Raw genomic sequence first — 26,631 nt, forward strand, 5'->3', positions numbered from 1 at the left:
TGTCAGGTGTCTGGGTGTCTGGGTGTTCAGGTGTCTGGGTGTCTGAGTATCTGGCTATCTGGTTGTCTGGGTGTCAGATGTCAGGTGTCTGGGTGTCTGGGTGTCAGGTGTCTGGGTGTCTGGGTGTCGGCTGTCTGGGTGTTGGGTGTCTGGGTGTCAGGTGTCCGGGTGTCAGGTGTCCAGGTGTCTGGGTGTCAGGTGTCAGGTATCTGGGTGTCCTGGTGTTCAGGTATTGGCTGTTGGTATTGGGTGTCTGGGTATCAGATATCTGGGTGTCGGGTGTCTGGGTGTCAGGTGTCTGGGTGTCAGGTGTTTGGGTGTCTGCATGTCTGGGTGTCAGGTGTCTGGGTGTCTGGGTGTTAGGTGTTGATGTCAGGTGTCTCAGTGTCAGAGTGTCTGGTTGTCTGAGTGTCAGTTTCTGGGTGTCAGGGTGTCTGGGTGTCCCAGTGTCAGGTGTCTGGGTGTCAGGTGTCCAGGTGTCAGGTGTCTGGGTGTCAAGTGTCTGGGTGTCCAAGTGTCTGGTTGTGTGGGTATCTGGGTGTCAGGTGTTTGGATGTTTGGGTATCTGGGTGTCAGGTGTCTTGAGTATCTGGGGTCCAGGTATCTGGGTGTCAGGTGTCTGGGTATCCAGGTGTCAGATGTCTGGTGTATAGGTGTCAGTTGTCTGTCTGGGTGTCTGGGTGTTCAGGTGTCTGGGTGTCTGAGTATCTGGCTGTCTGGTTGTCTGGGTGTCAGATGTCAGGTGTCTGAGTGTCTTTTAGGTGTCTGGGTGTCTGGGTTTGGGGTGTCTGGGTGTTGGGTGTCTGGGTGTCAGGTGTCTGAGTGTCAGGTGTCTGGGTATCTGGGTGTCAGGTGTCTGTTAGGTGTCTGGGTGTCAGGTGTCTGGGGGTTGGGTGTCTGGGTGTTCGGGTGTCTGGGTGTCTGAGTATCTAGCTCTCTGGTTGTCTGGGTGTCAGATGTCAGGTGTCTGGGTGTCAGGTGTCTGGGTGTTGAGTGTCTGGGTGTCCTGTGTCCAGGTGTCTGGGTGTCCAGGTGTTTGGTGTTTGGGTGGTGGGGTGGCAGGATTTCTAGGTGGCAGGGCTGGCCCTTCCAGTGGCATCTGGCCCAGGGAGGGCTGCAGGCTGCTGGTGGGTGTGGACACCTGGGTAGCTCTGAGGACACCTGGGTGCAGGGACCCAGTCATTGTAGGAAGAAACCATCTGCTCAGGGCCGGCTATTAACCTGCTCGGGTGTTGCCGTTCCCAAGCAGATGGTGCGTTTTAGCTGGATGACTGCTTTGTGTCTCTGCTGAGATGTCTGGTTGGAGGGACGCAGGCCTGGCTGCTGTGTGCAGAGCCGGGAGGCCGCAGGGCTGGGGACACGGCCTGGCATCCGCGGTGGGAGGCGCCCTCTGGCGGGCCAGCCGGGCACGACCTTCCTCCCCCTCTCCTTGTCCCCCCCCAGGCCAGGCTCAGATGGTGGCTCTCAGGGTGCCGTTTTGTGTGTTCCCAATGGGAGGGTGCAGAGGCCACCCTGAGGCTTTCATAAGCCATGGACAGAGCATCAGCTGTGTCTCCTGAAACCTTTTTGCATGTAAAACAGAATATCTCTCAATCCCAACCATCAACATTTGGCAATTAAGAAATGCAGGACTCATCTAAGCCATGCAGAAGAGGGCATTGCCTGATGTGCCTTCAGCTGGCTGGAGGAGAGAAACGGCTTTATTAGCTGGAGGAGGCCTCTAGAACCACGATGACAGCCACAGGTCAGCAGGCCAAGCTCGGGCCTGGCCAGCTGCATCACGGCCTCGGCGTCAGCTGTGGGAGCCCCCAAGTCCTGGCAAAGGAAGGAGCTGAGAGGTGGTTTTCTAAGCTGTGGACATGGTGGGCTGTAAATTTTATTTTTCTGGGTTTTAAGAGAAGGACTTTACTCATTCTTGTTAAAAATTAAGCGAATGCAAGTATAATATCTAGGAGATATCTATTGTACACCAATTAATGAGTAAAAATAAATACAAATGACCAAACCCACAGCTGTCAGGGCTTCAGGAAAGCAGTGCACACATATGCGCACACACGCACACGCACACACACACACGCATGTGCACATGCACACACGTGCACACGCTCATGCACACACACACACACGCAGGAGGTGGTACATAGCGATGCAGTATTTTGGGAGAGTGATTTGATGAAAAAAAAAAATCACAGGAACTATCATATATATATCTTCCAGCCAATTGATTTCACTTCAGAGAAAACATTCCAATAAAATAATTCAAGTGGAAAAAATTAAAGATATTCATAGTGCCGCTGTTTATAATAGCAGGAAAAAAGAAGGGAAAGAATTCCAGTTCTGAACACAAGGGAAGCAGTTAGACTATGTATGTGAGCAAGATGCTGGAATCCTAATAGCCCTGTGTAACGGATAGAGAACAGGGCTGGGCACGTGACATTCCGTGGATGTACCCCCCCCACACACACACATTTATTTACCTTACCACAATTTCATGCTTCAGTGCTTGGAGAGAATAAGAGAGAAAGAGAGACTGCAGGCTGGGTGTGGTGGCTCACACCTGTAATCCCAGCATTTTGGGAGGCCAAGGCGGGCGGATCACCTAAGGTCAGGAGTTTGAGACTAGCCTGGCCAGCATGGTGAAACTCCATCTCTACTAAAAATACAAAAAAAAAAAAAAAAAATTAGCTGGGCATGGTGGTGGGTACCTGTAATCCCAGCTACTTGGGAGGCTGAAGCAGGAGAACTGCTTGAACCAAGGAGGTGGAGGTTGCAGTGAGCCAAGGTCACACCACTGCACTCTACCCTGGGCAACAGAACAAGACTCTGTCTAAAAAAAAAAAAAAAAAAAAAATAGGAATTGCAGATGGTGCTGTGTTCCTAGCGGCCTCCCACCTGATGAAGGTATGACTGAGAACAGATGAGCAGGCATGAATCTCAGGGCAGGGGCATCTCCTGCCTGGAGGGTTCTAGTGTTTAAGATGTGAATTATTTATGTATCCCTAAACCAAACAAGAGGCAGCCCGATCAGATTTTTGGAGAGCCAGCCAAGTCCTCATCTTCTGGGGCTGCCTCTGGGGACCGTTGAAGGCTGTCACTCAGGAATAGTGCTCACAGCCCGCCTTGGATTCTGCTCTCCTTAGAGGAGTGGGCCCACTACCACATTCAGTTCCAAAGCACCATCCCAGATGCTGAGACTCAGGAAAGCTTGAGCTGATGTGATGTGTTTGTGCTCACTGACCAAGGCAGGAGGGCCAGCTGTGCTGGGGTCTGTTTTGGGTTCTTCTATGTTAGCGCTCTCCAACATGAATAGAGTACAAGCCAAACATGTGAGTGTTTTACCATGGGCAGGAGTATGCAAATCTACCCCAACATCTGAGGAAGCTGAGAGGCCGAAGAAAGAGGCTAGCATATCTAATTCCTTGGAAAGAAACATTCAGTAGGGGCCGGGTGCAGCGGCTCAAGCCTATAATACCAGCACTTTGGGAGGCTGAGGCAGCTGGATCATGAGGTCAAGAGATCGAGACCATCCTGGTCAACAGGGTGAAACCCCATCTCTACTAAAAATACAAAAATTAGCTGGGCATGGTGGCACGTGCCTGTAATCCCAGCTACTTGGGAGGCCAAGGCGGGCAGATCGCTAGAGGTCAGTTCAAGACCAGCCTGGACAACGTGGTGAAACCCCCATCTCAACAAAAAATAGAAAAATTAGCTGGGCACGGTGACCCATGCCTGAATCCCAACTACTTGGGAGGCTGAGGCAGGAGAATCGCTTGAACCCGGTAGGCATAGATTGCAGTGAGCCGAGATTGTGCCACTGCGCTCCAGCCTGGGCTCCAGCCTGGATGACAAAGTGAGACTCCATCTCAAATGTGTGTGTGTGTGTGTGTGTGTGTGTGTATTTTTCACTCAGTATTTTATATATATATATAATATATAATAGTATATACATAATATATATTATATATAGTACATATAATATATACATCATATATATTATATAATATATAAAATATATATTATATACATTATATATGATGTATATATTATATATGATATAATATATACAATTATATATGATATATATTATGTATATATTATGTATATAATATATAATATATAGTGTATATAATATATATAATTTATATATATAAAATATATAATATATATATAAAAATACATTTATATATATATATATATATATATAAAATACTAAGTGAAAGAAACTAGTCACAAAAGACCATGTATTATATAATTCCATTTACATGAAATGTGCAGAACAGGCAAATCCACAGAGGTGGAAAGTAGGTTCGCGGCTGCCAGGGGCTGGGAGGTGGGAGGAATGGGGCGTGACTCATCATGGGTGTAGGGTTTCTCTGTGGGGTGATGAAAATGTTCTGAAATTGGATAGTGGTGACGGCTGCACGATCTTGTGACTATACTAAAAACCACTCAGTTAGATACTCCGAAGATGGGGCGGATTTTACAGGATGTGAATGCTATGTCAATAATGCTATTTTCTAAAAACCCCAAACTCCCTTTAGATCCACTTCGCTCTCCCTTTGCATCAGAATTCCTCCTGAGTTTCTGTGCTCCCCCACGCCGATCTGTCTGCTCCACCCTCTCATCCTTTCTCCAGCAGGCATCTGCTCGGAACAGCCCACGGAGATCCTTCATCAAGGGCACCACTGACCTCCATGTTCCTAAGCCCCAGGTCAGTTTCCAGTCCACCCCTCCCTTGTCTCCTCCCTCTGGCTGCGCCGCTGCCCCAGGCTCTCCTGGCCTTCCCCTCGCGGGACTGGCTGCTCCTTCTCCATCTCATCTGCTGCTCTGACCTCCTGGGGTGTCCCAGGGCTCATTTCTTAGAGCCTTCTCTTCCTATCCACACTCACCCAGCCCCTGGCTTGCCTACTCACTGGTGACCCCCAAATATGGCAGCCTGGACTTTTCTCTGGCCCACTCAGTCTTTCCAAATCTAGTAGGAATCTCCACCTTGTCATTAAAAACAAATTTCCTGCTAGGGTGGCTCACGGCTATAATCCCAGCGCTCTGGGATTCCAAGGCGGGAGGATTGCTTGAGCCCAGGAGTTCTAGACGTGCCTGGGTAACATAGCCAGACCTCGACAAAGAAATAAAAAATAAATTAGCTAGGCATGGCGGTGTGCCTGTAGTCCCAGCTGCTCTGGAGGTTGAGGCAGGAGGACTGCTTGAGCCCAGGAGGTCGAGGCTGCAGTAAGCCGTGATGGCACCACAGCACTCCAGCCTGGGTGACAGAGCAAGTCCCTGTCTCAAAAAAAAAAAAAAAAAAACCCGAGTCAGACTGTGGCACATCCCAGGCCCGCTGCCATCCCCTCTCCCCTAACCTCTCCCAGTCTCCTGGCTCCCTTCCCTGACTCGCTGCTCTAGGCCTCCTCCAGGCTCCACAGTTCCCCACCCCAGGGCATTTGTAGCTGCTACTACCTCTGTCTGGAATGCTCTTCTCCCAAGTAGCTGCATAGCCCTCTGCCTCCCTTCCTTTAGGTCTTGACTCAGTTTTACCGTTCCAGTGATGCTGTGCCTGGCCATTCCATCTGAAACCGTAGCCACCCAGCCCTCACCATCTCTCCCCTGCTCTGTCATTACCCATAGTATTTACTACTTGCTAATACACTCCATTATATATATATTTTCCCTCAAATGAGACAATCTATAGCAAGGGGAAGAATGTTGAGATAATCTTTTCGGCAGACAAACAAGCCCATCAGCAGAGCTGAACTGAAAAGGTCAGGCACATGTATTTCCAAACACTGTGGCCCCTCTTTGCTGGGAATCTTCCTAGTGCTGGTAAAGATCCCACAGGTATGAGAGACTCTAATATACTTTTTTTTTTTTTTTTTTTTTTTCTGAGATGGAGTCTCACTCTGTTGCCTAGGCTGGAGTGCAGTGGTGCGATTTCAGCTCAGTGCAACCTCTGCCTCCCAGGTTCAAGCGATTCTCCTGCCTCAGCCTCCTTAGTAGCTGGGATTACAGGCATGCACCACCACGCCAGGCTAATGTTTGTATTTTTAGCAGAGACAGGGTTCACCATGTTGGTCAGGCTAGTCTCAAACTCCTAACCTCACGATTCACCCACCTCGGCCCCACAAAGTGCTGGGATTACAGCATGAGCCACTGCGCCCAGCCGCTCTAACACACTTTCGGCTGTAGTTACTGTCTGTCTCCCTTCACTAGAGTGGGCTCCCAGAGAGGAGAGATTTTTGTCTTATTCACAGCTGTAGCCCCAGTGCTCGTGCGTACTCAGTAAATATTTGTTGAATGAATAAATAAAAGATTTAAAAGCTGGCAGGCAGTTTTCTCCCCTTTTGTTTTTTTGTTTTGGTTTGGTTTATTTTTATTTTTATTTTTTTAATAGAGATGGGGTTTCACCACATTGGTCAGGCTAGTCTCGAACTCCTGACCTCGTGATCTGCCCGCCTCGGCCTCCCAAAGATGCCTGTGAGATTCCTCCATATTGTTGTGGGATCTGTCGGTTGTTCTTTCTCGTTGTGGAAAAGTATCCTGTTTTATGACCCTTCCACAAGTTCTTACCCATGTGCTTGGTAAGACATCCAGGTGGTTTCTAGTTTGGAGTTGTTATGAATAAAGCGGCTGGAGGCGTTTCTGTACTGTCTGGGTGGACAGAAACTCTCATTTGGTAGGTACATCACTGAGAGTGGAACTGGGCTGTTGGTATATGCGTGTCCGATTGAGTAGAGGCTGCCGGTTTTCTGCGGCAGTTACACAAATCTATACTCCGTCAGCGTGGATGAGGCTTCCAGTTGCTCCACACCCTCACCGGCACTTGGCGTTATCAGTCCTTTCACTGTGATCATTCTGGTGGGTTACTTGGAATGTGGGTCTCAGACACTGCCCTGGAATCAGAGCTCACCTCACCGGGTTCGCGGGGTCGGTCGGGAGTCGGTCGGGGGACGGGGGAGTCAGCTGTTCCTCCAGCACTCCGGCAGAGCAGGCGCCTGAGAATGACATCGTGTGGGTGGTAGGCCCAGTTCCAAACCAAAGAGGCAGTCAGCTTGTTTATGGCATGCACAGCTTGGCGTTGGTGCAAAAAAACAAAAGAGGAGGCCAGGCGTGGTGGCTCATGCCTGTAATCCCAGCACTTTGGGAGGCCAAGGTAGGTGGATCCCATGAGGTCAGGAGTTACAGACTAGCCTAGACAACATGATGAAACCCCGTTTCTGCTAAAAATACCAAAATTAACCAGGTGTGGTGGTGTGCACCTGTAATCCCAGCTACTTGGGAAGCTAAGGCAGAGAATTGCTTGAATCAGGGAGGTAGAGGTTGCAGTGAGCCAAGATTGTGCCACTGCACTCCAGCCTGGGCAACAAAAGCAAAACTCTGTCTTAATAACAACAATAATAACAAAAAGAAGTCAGTATAATGCACACAGTATGATTCTATTTATATGACATTTTTAAAAACAGTGCTCTGTGTGGTGGTGCATGCCTATAATCCCAGCACTTTGGGAGACCAAGGCAGGAGGATCACTTGAGGCCAGAAGTTTGAGACCAACCTGGGCAACAAACTGAAATCTCATCTTTAGAAATAAAGTTAGCCAGGCATGGTAGTACATGCCTTTAGTCCCAGCTACTCAGGGGGAGTAGGGAGGATCCCTTGAGCCCGGGAGGCTGCAGTGAGCCAAGATTGCGCCGCTGCACTCCATGCACTCCAGCCTGGGTGACAAGACCTTGTGTGTAAACGAAAAAAAAAAAACAAAAAAACACCAGGGAAAACTCGTGAGAGAAACCAGAGGACCAGGTAATCCTTGGAGGCAGGTACCGTGAGGAAGGGCTAGAGGGAGCTTTCTGGGGCTGCTGGAGATCTGGATGGTGCCTTACACACTTATGTGTTTGTGCAAAATCTCACTGAGGTGCACACTTAAGATCTGTGCAGTTTACTGGATATAGGTTTTACCTCAATTTAAAAAAAGAAAGAAAAGGCCGTAATGCCAACACTTTGGGAGGCCGAGGTGGGAGGATGGCTTGAGGCCAGCCTGGGCAATGGCAAGACCCCAGATTTACAAAAAATTAAAAAGTTAGCCCGGCATGGTCGTGCACACCTGTAGTCCCAGCTACTTGGGAGAATCGCTTGAGCCCAGGAAGTCAAGACTGCAGTGAGCTGTGATCACACCACTGCACTCCAGCCTGGGTGACAGAATGAGATCCTGTCTCAAAGCAAAACAAAACAAAAAGAAAAGAAAACAAAACTCCCAAGGCAGGGAGAATCCGTCGCCACATGGCTTGCTATCCCCGTCCTCTGAACTATGTGTCCGGCCCCATGCTAATTCTTCCCAGTACTTCTTCGAAGACTTGCTGATTTCCGTAACCGCTTGCTCCTTGACCTTTGGAGAGGAGACCAATATTGCAAAATACCTTGGACCTAGTAGTGGGGACACGGGCGTTTTAATAGAGTAAGCCCTGGAAGCCATTGGGTCCTTCCGAATCAGTGTCCCTTAAGTAGAGTTTTGCCTCTGAATTCTGCTGCCTCCTCAGTCTTCGACTCCTGTGATCAGCTGTGAGGGGGAGACCTGCTGAGTGAGAGTCCATTGTTTTGGGTTTGCATAAAGGCGCCAGTCACTGTGTCCATTGTGCTGCTGAATGCTCGCCTTCACATCTTGGAGTTGCTCATTGCTGGATGGCTTTCTCTGTAATGGATTGAAATGGCACAGTGCTCCCCAGCTACGCCCCAGGCTCAATTCTGGGGGCGAATCTAGCTCCCAAGACTTCACCTCCCTCCCTTTCCCTGGACTGTCCTGAGAGCCCCGCACGGTGACTCCCCTGCTGATGTGGCCTCTGACCACCCCTCCCTCTGCACAGTGGGAGCAGAGGCTTTTGACCCTCTAAGACCGTGATCGGGGGATGGGTGCGCTGTCTAGGCCCAGCTCTAGAGCCAGGATGTGGGTGGGGTCAGCTGTATCAGGCTGTGCAGTGGAAGGTGAGGATGAGGAGGTTCCGGGTGGAGAAGCGCTGTGCCGCTGGCAGCTGCCATCCCAGGAGCTCACTTCCAGCTGCATGTGGGCATGGAACTGTGAGTGTGCCGAGTTTCAAGGTGCAGAAACAGCATGAACGCAAAATAGAGGGGGCTCCGGGAGCCTGTGGCCTGCCCCGGGGTGTATGATCAGCACTCCCTGGCCCCCACAAAAGGGTCTTGTCAAAAGCCCAGGCACACCCCCTCCCCTGCCCCGCCGTGCTGAGCAGTTCTGCTCCGACGCTTGCTCTCTCTGGACCAACTCCAGCTCTGGAATGGGGAAAAGAACCCCTCCGAGATTGTGTTGTGCCAGCAAGTGGTTATGGCCAGGGTAGGCAGGGTTCAGCGGCCTCTGTCTCCTGGTGGGGGCCCCCAGGAGGCCTGGTGGCTGCTGAGATCCAAAGACATTTTGGTATTTTAAGGGTGTTGGTAATTTGCAAACTGCTCAAGTGTCCCAGTGTCCCATTGTGCTGCTCCAGAATCCTGGAGGCATGATGGCCACGCCCGTGCTGCCTCGGGAGACAGGGACCACCTCGGGGAGCTTCTGGGCAGCCCAGAGGACGGGCCCCAGGCTCTGTCCCTCCCAGCCCGGGAGCCACAGTGGGCAGGCCCTCTTCTCCAGGAAGCCCGGGTTTCCAGGTCAGAATGTCTGGCAGGACCCACGAGCTGACGCTCCAAGGATCGAAATTTCCACTTGTTGTTGAAATGTCTGGCTCTGCCTGCGCCTACCCCCGTGCCTTCCCTGCCTGCCGCTCTGCGCTGAGCGCTGGAACATTCCAGTCGGAGCTGGACTTGGTGGTGGTGGTGGAAGCCAGCAGGAGACGGGGAGGTCAGAGGCTACACAGCTGGCCGCAGCTCTGCTCCGCCCGGACCCTGACACAGAAGTGCAGGGCGCGCCCTCCCCTGGGCCCCCCGATTCCAGTCCTGATGAGGAAGGGATAATGGGGAGGAGGCTGGAGTCTCCCTCTGGTGGTTCCCTGCTCCTCCCTTCTACGCTGGCCCACACCAGCCTCTGTGGCCTCGCCTGAGCTACTCCTGCTGGGCCACAGGGACGCTCTTTAAGACGCCTCCATTCTGCACCTGGGGCCCTGGAATGCATGAGGGAGGAGGTGGAAGGAACGAGGGAAGGTCCAGAGACACTGTAGGGTCTGGCTGGGACATCCACGTGCAGGTGTCCCCAAGGCAGGACAAGCGGCTTGGGCAAAGCTAATGGTGTCAGTTTGGGACATATTGGCTTAGAGGCTCCTGTGACATCTTCCCAGTGTCCTCCAGGAGCTAGGGGAGGTGACAGTTCCTGCTGGCAAGGGAAGCATCTGTGCGACGCCCAAGGGTACGGGACCCTGGGCTGGGGCCGTGGAGGCCAAAAACAAATGAGAAACATGTTTTCAAGGAGCTCAGATGCCAAGGCCAGGTTGGTGGGGGGGGGGCACAGGCCGCCTGAGGCTCCTCGTGGAAAGTGGAGGTGGGAGAGCTGGAGCAGAGGCCGCTGGGCTTCTGGGGGCACAGATGAGTGAGCCACACTACCTGGGGCAAGCCAGGAAGGCTTCAGAGTGGAGGTGGCATCTGTGCTAGGTTCACAGAGAGGGTTGGGCCAAAGTTCACAGGGAGAGCTGGAGAAATGGTGGGCATGGGGTCAGTAAGCAGCCCAGGGCAGGCTGGAGCCCGGATCTGCTGTGCCAGCAAGGCAGACCCCTCTCCCCTGCCCACCCCGAGCCCCTGCTTTGCCTGAGGTTCTGCTCCTGGGCACCGGTTCCATCAAGTCTGCCGAGGGCAGGGGCAGAGCATGGGCATGGAGGGTGTGGGCGCCTCCCAGGTGAAGCTCTTGGATGCAGATACAGGCAGGGGATCCCCCCTTCTCCCAGCCAGCAGGCGCTGAGGGGGCAGCCCTGGGCCTAGGGGCATGAGGTGTTGGGAGGCAGCCTCTCCCCTGTCCTCAGCCCCAGGAGGCTCACTTCCTGCAGGCGTCCTCAGAGACAGCCCGGGCGGAAGCGGTGGCCTCGGTTTGTGCGTGTGGCCCAGGGGGCAGCGGATGCCGGCTGGGAACTGCGTCAGTCTTCGAGGAACCTCCAGGCCCCATCCCAGGGGCTGAGCCCAGGAGCCGCTCTGCCTGCCCTAGGCCTCTTTCTCGCCTTGATCGAAGAACAGGCTGGGCAGGGAAGTGGCCAGGCTGGCGTAACCCCTGTGATGCCAGCCTGGACGAGAGCCTCACGGAAGTCTGGAGCCCGGCCTGCGATCAAGTCAGACCCGGCTCCAGAAAGTGCCACTTGGGTGGGGTGGGCATTCTGGTCCCCACTTGAGAGGGCCACTCACATTTAGCCTATGGGAGGGGGACTGATCCCTGAAGCCTGGGCCAGACAGAGCCCTCCTGCTGTTCCTGTTCCTGTAGAAATACGCCAGAAACACCAATTCCTATCCAGAGCCCAGACCGGAGGCTCCAGGGTGAAACTCAGTTGCTTTCATTATCATCCTCTCTACCCCGATGCCCCCAGCCCCATGTCCTCCTGACTCACTTATTCATTCAACAAATGTTTAATGCTAAGAACATGGAAAGACAGTTACCAAAAAGGGCCAGAGTCCCAGTCCTCATGGAGACTACAATCTTCTGATAAAGTTCTACCATCCTCTGAGGCTCAACCAAACACCACCTCCTCCAGGAAGCCCTCCTAGCTGTTCTGCGAGTTTCCCTCTCTGGCTTTGTCAATCCCTTTCTCTCTGGGCTCATGACACATATCCTTTAGCCTTAGGATGGCCTCATGTGACCTGGACTCTGCCTCCTTGAAACTAGCATACAGATGGGCCTCAGTAAGTGGCAGTCGCTGCCACCATCAGCACCCCCGCATCCCTCCATCATCAAGGAGGTACAAGATTCCTAGGGTCCTGTGAACCTCCCGCCTGGCTCCCTGGCCTCCGACAGGCCACACCCCAATGTTACCAGCACATATGATGGTGGGCCTGTCTTTAAGAAAACTTGGCATCTAAAAATCCCAACCACCAAAGCTCACAGGTAGGGCCCACTTGACCTTTGTGAAAAACCTCCTTAGTGTCTGCAGCGTCTGGGTCTCATGGGAATACTGCACCCTGCAGAGCTCTAAAGGTGACGGTGACTCACACCTGTAATCCCAGCACTTTGCAAGGCCAAGGTGGTGAATGATCTGAGGTCAGGAGTTCAAGACCAGCCTGGCCAACATGACGAAACCCCGTCTGTACTAACAGTACAAAATATTAGCCAGGTGTAGTGGCGCGTGCCTGTAATCCCAGCTACTTGGGAGGCTGAGGCAGGAGAATCGCTTAGAACCTGGGAGGCGGAGGTTGCCATGAGCCAAGATCGCGCCACTGCACTTCAGCCTGGATGACAAGAGCAAGACTCCGTCTCAGAAAAATACAAAAGAAATAAAAGAGCTGGCTGTCGTCAGTCCCCAAGTGCCCTGAGGTCATGGCTGTGACTGCACTTGCCACCCCAAGCTGTTCTACTCTGAGCTGGTTCCTGTAAGAGCGGTTCAGGTCCTGCCCCTGTGGGTGGGGTGGTGGAGTTCTGATGCCCCTCAAACGCATCCTGTCCTTGGACCTTCCCCTTGCCCCTCTTTGTCTCCTAGGAAGAGGCAGGCACCTCCCAGGAATCCTATGTTGCCTGTTCGCAGGACCGGCTTCTGGCAGGGCCGTGGAGTCCAGGCACAGCTGGGAGGAAGATGTGCGAGGTGGATGGACGGCAGCACTCGGCTGGCAGGACAGTTGGTTCCTGTGTCCTTGCCAGGCCTTGCAAGCAAAGCCCCAGGCAGGAGCGTGAGGCTGGACCCCGGCCCAGCAGCCCTGTGATCCTGCCAGACCTCAAGCTCAGTTCTGGGGAAAGGGAGAATCTGTAAACAACAGAGGGACGGAGCCTGGCCTGAGACCTCCTGACCTTCCCAGGAGTGGGGACGGAGGTCACGAGCAAAGCTAGCTCAGCTGCATGGCCGGGACTCAGGGAAACTCCCAGAGCCTCCAACGAGCTTCCCCGCCCAAGAAGGGGACTGGCAGTGGCCCTGTGGCCAGGCAGCGGAGGCGGTCGCTTCACCCCTGGGCCTGATCCTGGTCCAGGAGGCCATCTTTGGTGGAAAATAAACCTGTCAGGAGCCGAAGACAGGGCAGCGCCTTCCCTTCCCAGGCCCACAGGCCAGGCAAACATCTTCCGTTTTGGGTGGCTCTGCTCTCTCCCAGCACACTCCCCTCTGTGCCTCAGTGGCCAGGGGCGGACTCATTCAAACTCACCCTGGCCCCAAGCACCCTGGGGGGCATTCGGCTTCCTGGCACCCCCTTGGACATCACCTCAGAAGCTGAGACTTGTGTCTATTGAACACCCCAGCGTTCGCCAGGTGCAGTGGCTCCCACCTGTAATCCCAGCACTTTGGGAGGCTGAAGCGAAAGGATCGCTTGAGTCCAGAAGTTTGAGACCAGCTTGGGCAACATAGGGAGATCCTGTCTCTACAAATAAATAAATGAGAAATTAGCTGGGTGCCGTGGTGTGTGCCTGTGGTCCCAGCTCCTTGGGAGGCTGAGGTGGGAGGATGGCTTGAGCCTGGGAGGTCGAGGCTGCAGTGAGCCGTGACTGTGCCACTGTACTCCAGACTGGGCGACAAAGCGACTCTGTCTCAGAAAAACAAACAAACAAAAATCTCCGCAGAACAGGGGAGGGGCCTGTCCCTTGGAAGGAGCTGAGGACGGGAAGGAGGGCAGCTAAGGCTTCCAGTCCACAGCCAGAGGCGGGATCGGCGGCAGACGTGGCCTTAGTGAAGCTCAGGTCCTCCCTTTGAGATCTCAGGGGAGCCGACAGCTGCCGCCCCCCATGCCTGCCCGACCCCCTCTCCCCACGCCAGCCACCCGCACACAGCAGTCAGGGCAAGCTCTCAAAAGCCAAGAGCAGCCGCACTGCACGCCGAAGGCTCCCACAGCTCCCGCACACCCGAGGTGGCTGCCCCGCGCCTCTGGGAGCCCAGCTGCAGCCACACTGCACGGGTCACACGGGTTCCTTTCCTGCCTTTGTGCTGGCTGTTGTTCCTTCTGCTGAAATGTCCTCTCCCCACCCGGCAGACGTCACACACTCATTCTCAGCCCACCCCCATCACAGCAAGCTGCATCCCGGCTTCTGTGCCAGGGTCTCCCCCACCATGCGGTGTGGGCCCCAGAGCCAGGACCTTGTTCATTTCCCTCCCAGCGGTGTCCCCAGCAGCTGGCACGGCCTAGCCGGGGCGGGAGCAAGGCTGCAGGATGGGGGGTCTGCAAAGGTCCTGGGCCACCCCCAGCCATGGGTCCTTATAGGTCGTAACACCTTGGAGCTCTGTCCCAGCCTTGTAGGGCTAAGGGCCAAGAAGCACCTACTCAGCCCCAGACCCCAGGGGCTGCCGCTATGCCGTGAAGAGGATGCCACTGCACTCAGTAAGCCTGGGGTCCTGTGAGCGGACCCCCTTGGCAGGCTGGTGTGGCCAGGCTCAGCTGCCTGTGGTCCCTTCTCCCATCCCAGTGAACGCTGCCTTTTAGGATCTGAGGGTTTCTGGGCAGAGGAGTGGGCTGTGAGAAGCGGCGAGGAATGGCAGCCAGCACACCTTGCCCTGGCTTCACTCCCGGGGTGCAGGGATGGGGTTGCCCAGCCTGGGCTTCAGAGAGGGCACTAGATCTGTCCAGGAAGTCACCCTCAGCCCCATGAACTGCCTTACCCTGCGCCCTCTGCCCAGGCAGAACCAGCCTAAACCAGTTAGTGTGGTTCAGGGAGGCCAAGGGAGAGAAAGGGCCTATAAACAAATAGGTCCTTCCTGGAAGGCCACTGGGCCTCACACACTGGTCTCTCTGCTGAGCACGGCAGGTCACAGGCGCTTCAATACCAACCCCTCGGCCAGGCACAGTGGCTCACACCTGTAATCCCGGCACTTTGAGAGTCCAAGGCAGGTGAATCACCTGAGGTCAGGAGTTCAAGACCAGCCTGGCCGACATGGTGAAACCTTGTCTCTACTAAAAATACAAAAGTTAGCGGGGCATGGTGGCACATGCCTGTAATCCCAGTGACTTGGGAGGCTGAGGCAGGAGGATCACTTGAACTCGGGAGGCAGAGATTGCCATAAGCCGAGACTGTGTTACTGCATTCCAGCCTTGGTGACAGAGGGAGATTCTGTGTAAAAAAAAAAAAAAAAAAAAAAAAAAAATACTGACTCCTACCACCTCCCTTGCAGGGAGCACACAGGCCACCAGCAGGCCTTGTCACCTCAAGGATGGTCAGTGGGTGGTGGTGGCATGCAGGCCCTGGGAGCTGGGCCTTGATCTGCCGAATCAGAATCTGCACCCTCCAGGGTTCTGTCTGCCCGTGACCCTTGGAGAACTGGCCCCAGGAGGACAGTGCTAGCCGGGGAGAGGATAGGCTGGTGAGGTTTCAGACGCTGTGCTGCGTGAGCAGGGGGCTCCTAGCCCCACAGTCAAAACTTCCAGCTGACAGCAACCCCAGTCTATGCCCCAGTTAGGCCAAGGTCAACTAGGGGCTGGGAAAGACTAGTGCAGAAGCGCCCACGGGAAACTGTTAAAGGACCCCCAGCTCCATGGCCAGCGTGGGACCAGGTGTCGAGAGGCCAGCCTCGAGCCCCAGGCCCCAGGCACACTCACTCTGAGCAGGGTTGGTGCACCTGGAGCCCAGTTTCCCACTCCACAGCACCAGCCCCAGAGCCAGGCAAGACTACAGGGCGGAGCTGTCAGCCTGGGAGGCCCAGCAGAGCCACACAAATGGCTGTTTGTGTCCTCAGTTCCTTCCACTGAGATCCCCCACACCAAAGTGACTAGGGCCGCAGGCGCCGGGCCATGGTCACAGCACCCAGGCAGACCTGTGACCTGGGGGGCCCAGCCAAGGCTCGGCATGAGCGTCTGTCTCCAATGGGCAGCCAGCATACCCGGGAACGCCCAGTGTGGGGGACAGTGGTAGATTTTTGCCACCTAGAATGTTCACAACCACAGACAGAGCCATGTCTGATGCAAGGACACGCCTGGGCTTTGCAACCATCTGAGTCCATAAACTTTCTTTTTTATTATTAAGTGTGGGCGGGGTTCTGTTCTTGCAACTGAGTCCTAACAGAAAACACGGGATTCACTGGCCAAGGGGAGAGCTGAGGACGGGACAACAAGGCACGAGACACCTGGACACCTGGAGAGAAGTGACGCAGGCCGGAGTCCTCACCCGGCTGCTCTGGACCTCCGGGAGCTCAGGCTGCAGTCCCTGGACCTGGTGACACCCACAGCACGGCAGTCTCTGGCTGTGCTTTGGGGAGCTCACATGTCTGGCAGGCCTGGGCTTCCCGGAAGCCTCCCCCGACTCAGGCTCTTCAGTGGGGTGTGCTTGTCGTGGTGGAGGTGGCTTCTGTGGCTCAAGGCTACACTCCTGTCCTGTCTTCCCTCTGCGCTCCGAACCCCACTCTGGTCCCTAGATGCCTAGGGACCTGGGATTGTGCAGCTCAAGAGGCTGTCTGGAGCTGCTGCTGCAGCCTGCAGAGCTGGGAAGTGGCCTTTGCTCCCAAGAGTTCTGGGTGCTCTGGGGCTTTCTGAACGGAAAGGCATTACCTGCAGTGGAGCCAGAAAGACATGGTGTCCAGAAAAAAGGCACTGGGAGTCCAGAAAGCGCCACTCCCCACGGCTGTGCCTGCTCAGAGTCCTGGGCGGTGGAGCTGGCCCAGGGACAGACTCTCTGCAGGCCGGGGGTCAGCTGTGGAAGGCAGACCAGGCCACACCGGAGCTGTAGAACTCCACGCGACTGGACCAGTCACCGTCCCCGCTGCCCTCCTTGTCCTCGTCAGAGTCATCGTCGTCTCCGCTGGACGCTCCGCAGATGGCCCGGGCCAGGTGGGCCGGCTGCCCCGGGGACCCCGCGCCCTGCTCCTCTGCCTCCTCCTGCCGCTGCTGGGCGGCCAGCTCGCGGTAGCAGAGGCTGCAGACGCGCACAGGCTTGGGGGACAGGCGCGGGAGCAGGAAGCGCTGGCGCGAGCACTCGGCACACACCACGAAGCCGCACTTGCGGCAGTGGTGGCGCCGCGTGAGGGCGGAGAAGCGCGTCTGCGTGCAGCGCATGCAGATGTCCGTGGCCTTGTCGGGGATCCAGGGCGCCGCGTGCTCTGTGCTGGGCGAGCGGCCCGTGGCCCGCAGCTGCCGCCGCACGCACTCCTCGATGTGGCTGATCCACTCCTGGCGCTCCGTGGCGGAGGCGGCCGACACCACAAAGGACTTCTTGGCCGTCTTGATCATCCAGCGGTTCTTGGCCTGCAGCGTCTCGGGCAGCAGCTCCAGCGTCACCTCCTCCAGGGGGATGATGTGCTGGCTGCGGTACTTCCGCTTGTTGAGCACGATGCTGCCGTACACCAGGATGTCATTGAAGAGGAAGAAGATCCGCGGCTTGGCCTTCTTGCGGCACTCCTTGGTCAGCACGCCCTCGCCCAGCAGCACCCGGCCCAGCAGTGCCAGCGGCTGCCCCGAGGCCCCGAAGCAGCTCTCCACAGCTGCGATGCGCTGGCTGTTGATCTCCGTGTTGGCCAAGTGGTCCACCATCGTCTCCAGCCCGCTGCAGGAGGAAACAGACAAGGAGCACGTCCAGGCAGGCGTGGGGGCTGCCCACCCCCAACTCACTAACCCGCCACACCAGATGGCCCACTGACTACCCATGGTGCCCTGCAGGCCTGCCCAGCACTGACAGGCATCACCCCGGAAGCCGGCACTTAGACTGAGCACAGGGAACTTCAGGAAGGGAAGGGGGATTCCTCAGTCCAGGACACGTGGAGGCCAGAGGCTGGGAGCACCAGCTCACACCTGTGGTTCTAGCACCTTGGGAGGCCGAAGCAGGAGGAGGCCTCCTCAGCCCAGGAGTTTGAGGCTGCAGTGAGCTATGATCACGCCACTACACTCCAGCTAGGTGACTGAGTGGACTCTATCACTTCAGAAAAACAAAGTGCTACTGAGCAGGTGACCACTATGGGCAGCGAAGTTCAGCCCCACTGGGGAGCCTTGAAAAACAGGGTGGAACAGGCCTGGATGGGACATCAGAACAGTCCTTGCCAGGAGACTTGGGTCTCCACCCCCAACCCATCCCTGACTCTGCCATCCACCAAACCAAGCCGTCACAGGTCCTGCAACCCATGTACCCACCCAGTGAGTGCAGCAGTCACCACCAACATCACAGACACGGGCCCCGAGTGCTTCCTGTCAGCCAAGCGTGACTATCTGACTTAGTTCCCGCCCGACCCCAGGATACAGAATCCCCGCTTTACAGGAGGGGAACTGAGGCAATGCTAGGAGGGAGGGGCCCTGGAGTCCGTATTATGCTGCCCTACTGCATGGAGTGTGAGGCACACAGACCCCTCTGTTAGTGCCCTAAGCACTAAGCACTAACTCAGAGCTCATGCCAAGCACCCCCTGCTCGATCCACACACACACCAGCCCACTAGACTCACAACCTTGAAGACCCCCTCAATGCCACAGCCTTCCCAGTCCAAGCCTCCAGTCCTGGCCTCTCCAAGCTCTAGGAGGGCTCTCAGCATAGATGTTTACCTGCTTGTCTAATAAGCTCCTTAAACGCAACACATCCAACACCAAGCCCAGTCCCCGCAGACCTGCGCCTCTTCCTCTCCTTCAGTAACACCACCATTCACCCAGGAGTTCAAACCTCAGATCTAGGACGCATCCTTGAACCTCCCCGTCCTTGTACCTCCAACATTCAAGCCATGAGCAAATCTCATCATCATTACCTCTCCACTCTAGCCTGCCCGCTTCTCAGCACACGGCTCTGCCACCGTATCAATGACAAGGTGCCCCTGTGTCCCACCTGAGACAGGCTGTCCCAGGGTCGGCTCCCTCCTGCAATGGGTTCTCAGTTCCCGTCTGCCTTCCAGAAGGGTTCTCCTTGACAGCCCCTGCTCAGGCAGCCTCTCCCCACACCCAGGACAGGCATTGACAATCTACGGTCTGAGAGTCAAATCCGGCCCTCAGCCTGCTTTTGCAAAGATTTATGGGCCAGGCACAGTGGCTCATGCCTGTAATCCCAGCACTTTGGGAAGCGGAGGCAGGTGGATCACAAGGTCAGAAGTTCAAGACCAGCCTGGCCAAGATGGTGAAACCCTGTCTCTACTAAAACTACAAAAATTAGCCGGGCACGGTGGCAGGCGCCTGTAATCCCAGCTAATCGGGAGGCTGAGGCAGGAGAAGTGCTTGAACCTGGGAGGCAGAGGTTGCAGTGAGCTGGGATCATGCCACTGCACCCCAGCCTGGGCAATAAAGTGAGACTCCATCTCACACACACACACACACACACACAAAAGATTTATGGGGACACAGCCACATTCATTAATTATTGTCTCTGGTGGCTTCCACACTGCAATGGCAGAGTGGCATGTTCAGGTGTCCCCAAACTACGGCCCGCGGGCCGCATACGGCCCCCTGAGGCCATTTATCCGGCCCCCCGCTGCACTTCAGGAAGGGGCACCTCTTTCATTGGTGGTCAGTGAGAGGCGCACAGTACGTGGTGGCCCTCCAGCGGTCTGAGGGACAGTGAACTGGCCCCCTGTGTAAAAAGTTTGGGGACACCTGGGCATGTTGATCACAGGGACTACATGGTGACAAAGCCATAGTCACCATCTGGCCCTTTGTAGAAAGGGTCTGCCGACCCCTTCTCTGGGATTCCACCCTATTTTGTTTTTTCTTCATGAGATTTAACAGGACCTGCTATTTTCTCACCTAGTCATCGCTTGCATTTTCTGTTTCCAACACTCAATTCTTATTTCCACGAAGAAAGGAGCCTCTTCTTGTTCACTGTGCCTACAGTTCTTGGAGCCATGCCAAGCACACACTAGGTGCTTCATAAGCAGCTCGGCATGGTTCCAAGCAGCTCCCAAGGCCCGCCATGCATGACTCAGCTCTCACCTCTGCAGAGGAAGAGGTGAGAGCTGGTCCCACCACCACCACTTCACACAGGCGTTCAGGCACACACAGCACGCCTGGGCCCGAGCTGATCACACCCACAGTGTTTCTGGGTCACCGAGCTGCCGTTCTAAGCCTGGGCACCTGCAGGAAGCCAGAGTGGGGCCCCAGTGCGGGGCCTGGATGCATGGTGCAAGAGGGGAGGCTGTGCCCCTCAAGTCCCGTGCCACTTGTCCCTGCAGATCACAAGTGTCCTGAGAAGTGCTGCCCACACCGCCTTATGTAAGAACTGCTATTTTTAGGTTGCTGATCTTGGCTGTATACTGCAAACCTAGGGGATTATCAGTGACAGCCCTGGCCTGTCCCGCCATAACTGATCACTGAGTACCAGGCTGATGAACAGTTTGACAAAACCAGAACTGCATTCCACAAAGAGCAGTAAATGCACAGCAGAGATAACCAAAATGCCTACCAGCAAGGAAAAGGGTAAAAACCCTAGGCTACTCACGCAATGAGAGATACTGATTAATGTGGTCTGACAGCAAACAACAAACACTGATGGAAAATCGCAACCTGTAGAATCTTGTTTGTAAAGTGATACCACTTACACAGGAATTATATAACATTCTGGAAGTGTTCAAGAACTATATCTATGAATAAAAATAAGAGGAAGGCCAGGCAGTGTCTCACGCCTGTTATCCCAGCACTTTGGGAGGCTGAGGCAGGCGGATCACCTGAGGCCAGGAGTTCAAGACCAGCCTGGTCAACATGGTGAAACCTCATCTCTACTAAAAATACAAAAATTAGCCGGGTGTGGTGGTGAGTGTCTGTAATCCCAGCTACTCGGGAGGCTGAGGCAGAAGAATCGCTTGAACCAGGGAGGTGGAGGTTGCAGTGAGCTGAGATTGTGCAATTGCATTTCAGCCAGCCTGGGTGACAGAGTGAGACTCCATCTCAAAAAAGAAAAGCGGCGGGGGAGGGGGGAAACAAAATAGAAAATAAATAACAAGTGTTGGTGAGGATGTGCAGAAAACCTGGAACCTGTGCACTGCTGATGAGAATACAAGCCGGGTACAGCCTCTGTGGAAAACAGTACGGAAGTTCCTTCGAAAGTTAAAAACAGAACTACCATCTGATCCAGCAATGCTACTTCTGGATATATATCCAAATTGAAAGCAGGGACTAAAGTAAATAAATATCTGCTTTCCCATGTTCATACAGCATCATTCACAATAGCCAAGAGGTGGAAGTAACTCAAACGTCTATCAGTGGGAGAATGGATGAACAAAATGTGTAACATACGTACCATGGAATACCATTCAGCCTCGGAAAGGAAGGAAATTCTGACGCATGCTACAACACAAATGAGCCCTGAGGACATCATGCTAAGTGAAGCCAGCCTGTCACAAAAGGACAAGTACTGTAATGACTTCTATGAGATACTCAAAATGCTCAAATAGAATGGAGGTTGACAGGGGCTGCTGGAAGGGAAATGGGGAGGTTGTCTGGGTATGGAGTTTCAGTGTCAAATGATTAAACAGTTTTAGAGGTCAGGCATGGTGGCTCATGCCTTTAATCCCAGCCCTTTGGGAGGCTGAGGTGGGCGGATGACTTGAGGTCAGGAGTTCAAGACCAGCCTGGCCAATATGGTGAAACCCTGTCTCTACTAAAAATACAAAAATTAGCTGGGGATGGTGGCACATACCTGTAGTCCCAGCTAGTCAGGATGCTAAGGCAGGACAATTGCTTAAACTTGGGAGGCGGAGGTTGCAGTGAGCCGAGATCACGCCACTGCACTCCAACCTGGGCGTCGCAGTGAGACTCTGTCTCGGGGGAAAAAAAAAGTTTTAGAGATCTGTTTCACAACAATGGGAATATATTTAACACTACTGAATTGTACACTTGAAAGTGGTTAGGAAGAAAAAAAAAAAGATACGGGAGAAAGTGGCCTGGGGAGAGGCCCTAGATGCAGCCAGGAATGGGGGACTCAGATTGGATTTCACCTTTGTCTATAATGTTTCATTTTTTTAATTAGAAAAAGGCAGCAGTAAACATGACTGAAATCTGAATGCCTGTCAATTTCAAGAAATGGGAACATGCGTTTCTTCTTCTAATTTTAAAGTCCTCAAAAAGAAAAGAATTACAGGCCAGTGTCTAGATCGAGTCCTGGGCTCCGTGGTTTGGGGGCCGCTGAGCAGGTCTCATGATGGGACACCTGGCTGGGCCTGGCAGGGTGACCGCATGGCATCCAGGCCTGGGCACCTGCCCGGGATGTCAGGAGCCCCGAAGAAGCAAGGCCACATGTGCTGAGAAGTCAGGCCACTGGCAAAACAGGACAAAAACCCCATCCTGAGACTGTAGACCAAAGCCTCACACATTCAGTGACCGAGGCAGGTGGGCTTTGTGCCCATAGAGCAGGTAGCCTCCCGTCAACCCTGGAAGCTCGCGGAGCTCGGGAGACTGAGGCCAGCCAAATGGGCAACATAGAGGAAGGGAAGGAGCAGCATCAGGCAGAAGAGAGCTGCAGGCAGGGCTGCCCAATCCACCCTGGACCCAGCCAGCAGATGGGAGAAGCCTATGACTCTATCTCTGCAGCCTTTGGAGGGAGTGCAGAACACTCAACATGGGACCCCGATGCTGCTCTACCCACCCCACGCCACCCCCACCCCCCGGCCGACCGGTGACTCACAGACTTCCTCTAGGCCCTTACAGCCCATGTCCAGTGGCTGGTGGCAAAATGTGAACCAGGAAGGGCAAGGAGGGGCATCTGGTGGCGATGAAAGGGGCTGGGCTCAGAGCTGACCCCATATTGGGGCAGCCAGAGGCTCACATGCACCCCACTTTGTGAACCTGCTGAGGGTCCCCCGTTGGGCAAGGGGCAGGGCAGACAACATCCTCCTGGGGGCTGCCCCGGCATGCTCACCCTCTCTTCGTGACCATAACTCCACATCCTAGTTTGACCTGGCCCGTAGGTTTCTCTTGACAAATACAGCAGCCCAGAGTTAGATGGGAAATGCTTCTTTTTTTTTTTTATTGAGACATCGTTTTTGTCTTGCTTTGTTGCCCAGGCTGAAGTGCAGTGGCGCAATCAGGGCTCACTGTAGCCTCGAACTCCAGGGCTCAAGAAAGCCTCCCACCTCCCCCTCCCAAGTAGCTGGGACCACAGGCATGCACTACCATGCCTGGCTAATTTTTAAATTTGTTGAAGAGGCGAGAGTTTACCATGTTGCTTAGATAGGTCTTGAACTCCTGGCCTCAAGCACTCCTCCCTCCTTAGCCTCCCAAAGTGTTGGGATCACAGTATGAGCCACTGAGCCCAGCTGGGAATCCTCTTTTATCATTCTCACCAGGGAAATGAGCCTCCCTCCCTTAGCACAGGGGAGGAGAAAGCTGAGCCCCGAACCTGCTCATTTGGGGTTGGCCTGCCTTGGGAAGATGTTGGCGACAGAGCTTCCTGGCAGCCTCTGGGCCTCAGATAGTGCCTGTGCTGGCCCCAGTGTGGCCCTAGGGCTGCTGGTAGATGGGAGGCCTCGGCACAGGGTCAGTAAAACTTGGAGACCCAGCGACGAACAGACCCGTGTCCTTCTTTGAGGGTTCAGAGGCGTAGGGGCTCTCAGGCTCAGTGATCCCACTGCCTGCAGAGGGGCTGGAGGTGCTCACAGGAGCACGGCAGCTTGGGAGCCACATCCTGAGAGCCACCGCGTGCCTGCAGAAGCCACGAAGCCAGGTTCTGTAAGTGGCAGCCCGGGTGTGATACGTGATCAACAGCAGGGGCTGGAGCGCTACACCAAACCTGAGCCACTGCCAGCTTTTCTAAGTCCAATTTTACCGAAAGACAGCCATGTGGGACAGAGTCGCTATGGCTGGCAAAACCGAAACTATTCGCTACCAGCTTTTGACAGAAGTTTGCCAACCCCTGATCTACACAATGCCACGTTGTAAAATGCGTAACGCACACACTGCAGGGCACGCTGAACAGGCTACGCAGCCCTGCCCGATGGGAGTCGCCTGTCCTTTCCCCTACTCGGTGAGAGATGTGTGGGGCTCCAATATGGTAGCCCGGGAAATTAGGAGCTGGGCAGGGGGTAGCGGGGCAGGGGTGGAGGGCTGTAACTCTTTCACCTTGGGTTACACATGGGGACACTGCTCAGGGACGTGTAGGGCCAGGGTTGCTAAGGGAATTAGAGTTCTGGGGGCAGCTCAGCCCTTTGGACTTTCCCTTGACTTCCAGATCGGGGTCCACCTTCCCTGCAGGGACCTGGGCCCCACGAAGGCCCACCCTGCTTCCAAGCCTGCCTGATTTCATTTTCCAAGTATTTTTGAGACCTTCTGTGTGCCAGACACTTTGCGAGGTTACAGTAGGGAGCTGGGGACCAGGCCCTTCAGGAATGCACACTTCCTCCCAGTGAGACTAGAAGAACATTAACAAGGTCTTTTCTGAGCGCCAGTGCTAAACGTGGTGAAGAAAAAGACTGGTGTGCCCGGCAGGGCCGGGGCTAAGGTGACAGTGGAGGTCAGGGAAGGCCTTGGGAGGAAGTGACCTCACTCCAGCCTGAAGAAGCCAGCCTTGCAAAGACCTAGGGGCAGAGTTCCAGTCCTGGGGAGCAGCTCAAGGTGGAGTGGGTGAAGTCAGGCCACAGAGGAGGGAGCGATGGGGCTATGGGGACAGATGAAGTCGCAGGGCTGGCAGGGGCCATCCTGCAGACTTCAAGCCTCCTCTCCCTCCAGAGGGGCCGCCCCTTGGCTCTGCCTAGCCCTGTGATTCCTGGAAGGCCCTCCTCCGGGAAGAGACCGGTAATAGGAAAAACAAAGCAAAACAAAACTGGAAGCGCCTCCAACGGAGTGCTTAGCGCTCACCAGGCTCAAAGTTAAGCATATCACGTGCATTATTTCACTTAATCCTCACAAAAGCCCCCTTGGGGAAGGTACTTCCATCATATCAAAGTCCCTCCCCAAAGTCCCTGCTGAGTGATCAGGAAGCCCGGTTCCAAAATAGCTATGAGCTGCGGAAGGCTGCACTCAACCAGAGACCAAATCAGAACTCCAGAAATCACAGTCCGGCGGGTGTTGCCTGTGCTCCAAATGCCTGATGTTCACCCTGTCGCAGGCAGGTCCCTCAGCTTGGCTGGGCTGTCCTACCCTCCAGGCCACACCAGCCAAGCCCCCTTCCTTCCTCAGGTGGGCTGGACTGGGTAGGTCCCTTAGCTCTCCCCGGGCGCCTGGCCTGTGTCTTGGCAGCCCTGATGGCTGACGTGTGCAGGGACGAAGGCCGAAGTCAGACTCACCTCGGCTCACACAGACTCCACTGGGAATGAAGCTGTGCAGAGGATGATCCCAGCGCATTAGGGGACTACTTCCCCACCCACCTCCTTGGCCTCTGACCCTCTCTGGCCAGGAGATACCAGCTGTGTTCAATTTCCAAAGGGGTGCTCCCTTTGGGCTGCAGAGACCAAGTTTCAGGGTGACTCGGAACCTCTGCTTTCCCACTTGCAAAGGGGCTGACCACACCTCCACCCTACACAACCCGTCTGGTGTTGGGGAAGCCAGAAAGGAGGAGATTCCAGGCCGCCTCTCTCTGCGGGTCTGCTCAATAGTTTCCTCTCTGCGACTGCAACCATGCCCGAATCTGTTTCCCTTGACAGCTCCCACCAAGAGTCACAAACTCAACTGCTCCAGAGGAACTGGGACCCCAACGCCCCCTCCCCGGCGCCCTGAAAGTGTTGATCCACTCACAACACCTCCCTGCCCAGGGGGATATTGGTCCCATCCAGGCCTCCAGACTGCAGACTGGGACCGAGAAGAGAGGCCTGGCGGCCGCACGACACCAAAACTCCTGGAAACACCACCGGCAACCGGGCTTACTGAGACCCCTGCAGCCCCGGGGGGCCCGCGAACCCCTCACCCCCCGCCAGCTTACACCTGCGCGTTTCCACGGGGACTCCGCCTCGGCCTCTCTGGCCCCTGCCCGCTCTCCCTCGCTCTCCCCAGGCTCCCTACCGCGCCCACCCCGCAAGCCGCTCAGGAGCGCCCTTCCCCGGCCTCTTCTCGGGCCGGAGTCCGCGGCGCCGCGCCCCGCCCGCCCGGGAGCCACCCAGACGGTGCGGCCGGAGGGAACTCGCCTGCCCCGGGGGGGGGGATGGAGGGACTCGCCTCCTGGGACCGCCCCGCGCCCCGCAGCCCGGCCGGAGGACGGTGGAGAACTCACCTGCAGCGCTGGACCCGCGCCCGGAGCCCCGAAGCCACCCCGCGAATCCGCGCCGCCGCCGCCTCCCGCCCGCCCTTGGCCACCCGGCGCTACTCAGGTCCCCGCCCACTCCCAGCCGGACACTCCCCTGAGGCGGCTAGGCCAATCGGAGCCCGGGGCACGGGAGGGGCGGGGACTGGGCGGGGCTGACGCTCGTGTTTGTCCCCCCCCCGGCCCCGCCCCGCTACCCTTTCGGCCAGCTGCGGCCGCACGCGGAGTGCGGCGTCTGTCCCCCGCTGGGACTGCGAGCCTGGCTCTGGGCGGGGCTGGGGCGGGGGCGCCGGCGACTGCGAGGCCTGCGGGGCTCGGCGGGGAAGGGGGCGGTGGGAGACTTGTGCCTTCTGGTGCCTCCGGAGGGCCTCACCACAGTCACCCGCAGCGGTCGTAATATGAAAATGCGGCAGAACTTTATGGACTTTTTTTTTTTTTGAGACCGGATCTCCCTCTGTCGCCCAGGCTCGAGTGCAGTGGCGCGATTACGG

At 55.4% G+C, this 26,631-nt stretch overlaps 2 protein-coding genes across 5 annotated transcripts in view; one reads left to right on the plus strand and one right to left on the minus strand.

The window, feature by feature from the left end:
- Positions 1-13,483, plus strand: part of C14H19orf12 (chromosome 14 C19orf12 homolog) — a 31,873-nt gene extending 18,390 nt beyond the window's left edge. Inside the window, exon 3 of the mRNA XM_074384336.1 lies at positions 12,594-13,483. Coding sequence (XP_074240437.1) covers positions 12,594-12,784 — 191 coding nt within the window. The 3' untranslated portion in view covers positions 12,785-13,483. The remainder of the gene's footprint in view (positions 1-12,593) is intronic.
- A 2,530-nt stretch (positions 13,484-16,013) lies between these two features.
- On the minus strand, positions 16,014-26,193 carry PLEKHF1 (pleckstrin homology and FYVE domain containing 1). Of its 4 annotated transcripts, none has more exons than XM_074384334.1 (3): positions 26,111-26,193; positions 21,611-21,728; positions 16,014-17,557 (listed from the first exon to the last, which is right to left on the minus strand). In XM_074384334.1, exon 3 carries the CDS (start codon positions 17,542-17,544, stop codon positions 16,705-16,707), a length of 840 nt encoding a protein of 279 aa, XP_074240435.1. In that variant the 5' UTR covers positions 17,545-17,557; positions 21,611-21,728; positions 26,111-26,193; the 3' UTR covers positions 16,014-16,704. The 4 variants fall into 4 exon arrangements, with proteins under 4 accessions (XP_074240435.1, XP_074240434.1, XP_003937349.1 ...); XM_074384333.1 differs by having other exon boundaries at positions 16,014-21,305; XM_003937300.3 differs by lacking the exon at positions 21,611-21,728.
- Between the last annotated feature and the right edge of the window lie 438 nt (positions 26,194-26,631).

Source organism: Saimiri boliviensis, chromosome 14, assembly GCF_048565385.1.
Source record: "Saimiri boliviensis isolate mSaiBol1 chromosome 14, mSaiBol1.pri, whole genome shotgun sequence".
Classification (NCBI taxonomy): Eukaryota; Metazoa; Chordata; class Mammalia; order Primates; family Cebidae; genus Saimiri; species Saimiri boliviensis.